Genomic DNA, 2,290 nt, shown 5'->3' with positions numbered 1-2,290 from the left:
CTGATCAAAGACAGAAGATCATTGTTCTCGAGTTTACGAATAGAGAATAGACGAGTTAAACGAAGCCGAATGGGCGTACGAACGATTATAGGAACAAGTAACAAGAGGCAGGACAAATTAAGATCATACGGTGTATTTGTGGTAGAAAGTATTTGCATATATCCTTATTCTTCAACGAACCGTTTGTTTTTTTTTTTTTTTTTAATCAGACTTTAAATTTCATTTTCATGCTACATATTTCATAACACGTTCTGTTAATAAATCGATATATGTACATTTAAGAAAATTTCTCGTCTAATTAATTAATATGCAAATGCTGGTCATTTCTGTAGTCACCGTATATGGAAATATCTTTATAAAATAACGTATAATTCGAGGTATATACGTGAAATATATCGTATAGAATTCTAAAACGAACTGATCCGTGTCAATCGATAATGATCGTGCTTTATCTTCTCATAAATGACTTATACATATTAATAAAAGTATAATGTACTCTAATTTACGAACAAATAATTAATATCGTGCAGCGATTCTCTTTGAAACTTTATACGAATATGTAAATCATGCCGACGTATGATAAACAACCTTACACGCGAAATTATAACGAGCTACAATTAATACAGTACGTTTTTCTCGATATTAATATGTATCGAATATTACGTGTAAAAGCAGGCTGTAGCCGAGAATTACGATTCCGTTATGTAACACGATCTCATCGGCTACATTTTATAATACATCGTCACGGCAATAACAGATTGACGTCTCGAAGCCTCGTCGAAGCTTTTCGTTACTGCAATGTAACCGTATATGTACGTCGGTCTTAAATATATTCATGGATGAGCGAAAAGTCGTTGGAAAAACTCGTACGTAGATCCGTACGATATACGTATTTACATAGAACGAAACTCTTGATTTACAGGTGAAAGTAGAGCGTATCCCGAGCGTTCTACGAAATTCAAAAGACTAGCACGCGTATCGTAGAATTTACGATCGTGCACGGATTATACGAGCTTTTCACTCAACCAGAATTCCAAACAATCCAAGTTCATTGATTACGCTTGTCGTTGTGTCGTTGCTTCGGAATTCTATGCGCGTCGACGTTCCCAATAACCAAGTTCTCTTTTGTGCCGAGGGAAAATATTACCTTTTTTAACTGTACCGTGCGAAAGATGCAAATGTCGCAGCAAAAGTATCGGTCGTCGCGATGCCTTCTCATGTGTCTGCTCAGATCTACTTCCGACGATCTGTCCGCGCCGCACACAGCGCAGCTCACCCTCGTTTCCGGCGCCGTGCCTTTCGCGTGTGCCCTCAAATGCCTCTGGAACGCTTTCTCGATGGTGCACGCGTACGAGCATAACGAGCACCGATACTCCTCCCTTTCATATCTGCGCATTCAAAGGTACAATAAGTCGGAACTACTTAGCTCGTCTGAAAGATAAGTTAAACGCAAACAAATTACACGGTGTCTTTTCAATAAATTTCGTTTCAATTCTACACTCCCAATTCTATGACATAGCCGATTCTATAAGTGTTAACTTGTTATAAATAATTAGCCTCCCTTTCATATCTGCGCATTCAAAGGTACAATAAGTCGGAACTACTTAGCTCGTCTGAAAGACAAGTTAAACGCAAACAAATTACACGGTGTCTTTTCAATAAATTTCGTTTCAATTCTACACTCCCAATTCTATGACATAGCCGATTCTATAAGTGTTAACTTGTTATAAATAATTAGCCTCCTTTTCATATCTGCGCATTCAAAGGTACAATAAGTCGGAACTACTTAGCTCGTCTGAAAGACAAGTTAAACGCAAACAAATTACACGGTGTCTTTTCAATAAATTTCGTTTCAATTCTACACTCCCAATTCTATGACATAGCCGATTCTATAAGTGTTAACTTGTTATAAATAATTAGCCTCCCTTTCATATCTGCGCATTCAAAGGTACAATAAGTCGGAACTACTTAGCTCGTCTGAAAGACAAGTTAAACGCAAACAAATTACACGGTGTCTTTTCAATAAATTTCGTTTCAATTCTACACTCCCAATTCTATGACATAGCCGATTCTATAAGTGTTAACTTGTTATAAATAATTAGCCTCCCTTTCATATCTGCGCATTCAAAGGTACAATAAGTCGGAACTACTTAGCTCGTCTGAAAGACAAGTTAAACGCAAACAAATTACACGGTGTCTTTTCAATAAATTTCGTTTCAATTCTACACTCCCAATTCTATGACATAGCCGATTCTATAAGTGTTAACTTGTTATAAATAATTAGCCTCCC

The 2,290-nt window shown here is 36.9% G+C and overlaps 1 protein-coding gene across 2 annotated transcripts in view; it reads right to left on the bottom strand.

Annotated features, from left to right (window-relative positions):
- The window catches only part of LOC117159462 (uncharacterized), a 29,531-nt gene that overhangs the window by 10,079 nt on the left and 17,162 nt on the right, over positions 1 to 2,290 (bottom strand). For both annotated transcript variants that reach the window (XM_033339315.2, XM_076622814.1), the window contains exon 6: positions 1,148 to 1,388. In XM_033339315.2, the coding sequence (XP_033195206.1) occupies positions 1,148 to 1,388 (241 nt within the window). The remainder of the gene's footprint in view (positions 1 to 1,147; positions 1,389 to 2,290) is intronic.

Source organism: Bombus vancouverensis, chromosome 1 (genome assembly GCF_051014615.1).
Source record: "Bombus vancouverensis nearcticus chromosome 1, iyBomVanc1_principal, whole genome shotgun sequence".
NCBI classification, from domain to species: Eukaryota; Metazoa; Arthropoda; class Insecta; order Hymenoptera; family Apidae; genus Bombus; species Bombus vancouverensis.
The sequence above is the reverse complement of the archived record's forward strand: the minus strand, read 5'-3'. Positions and strand labels throughout refer to the sequence as shown.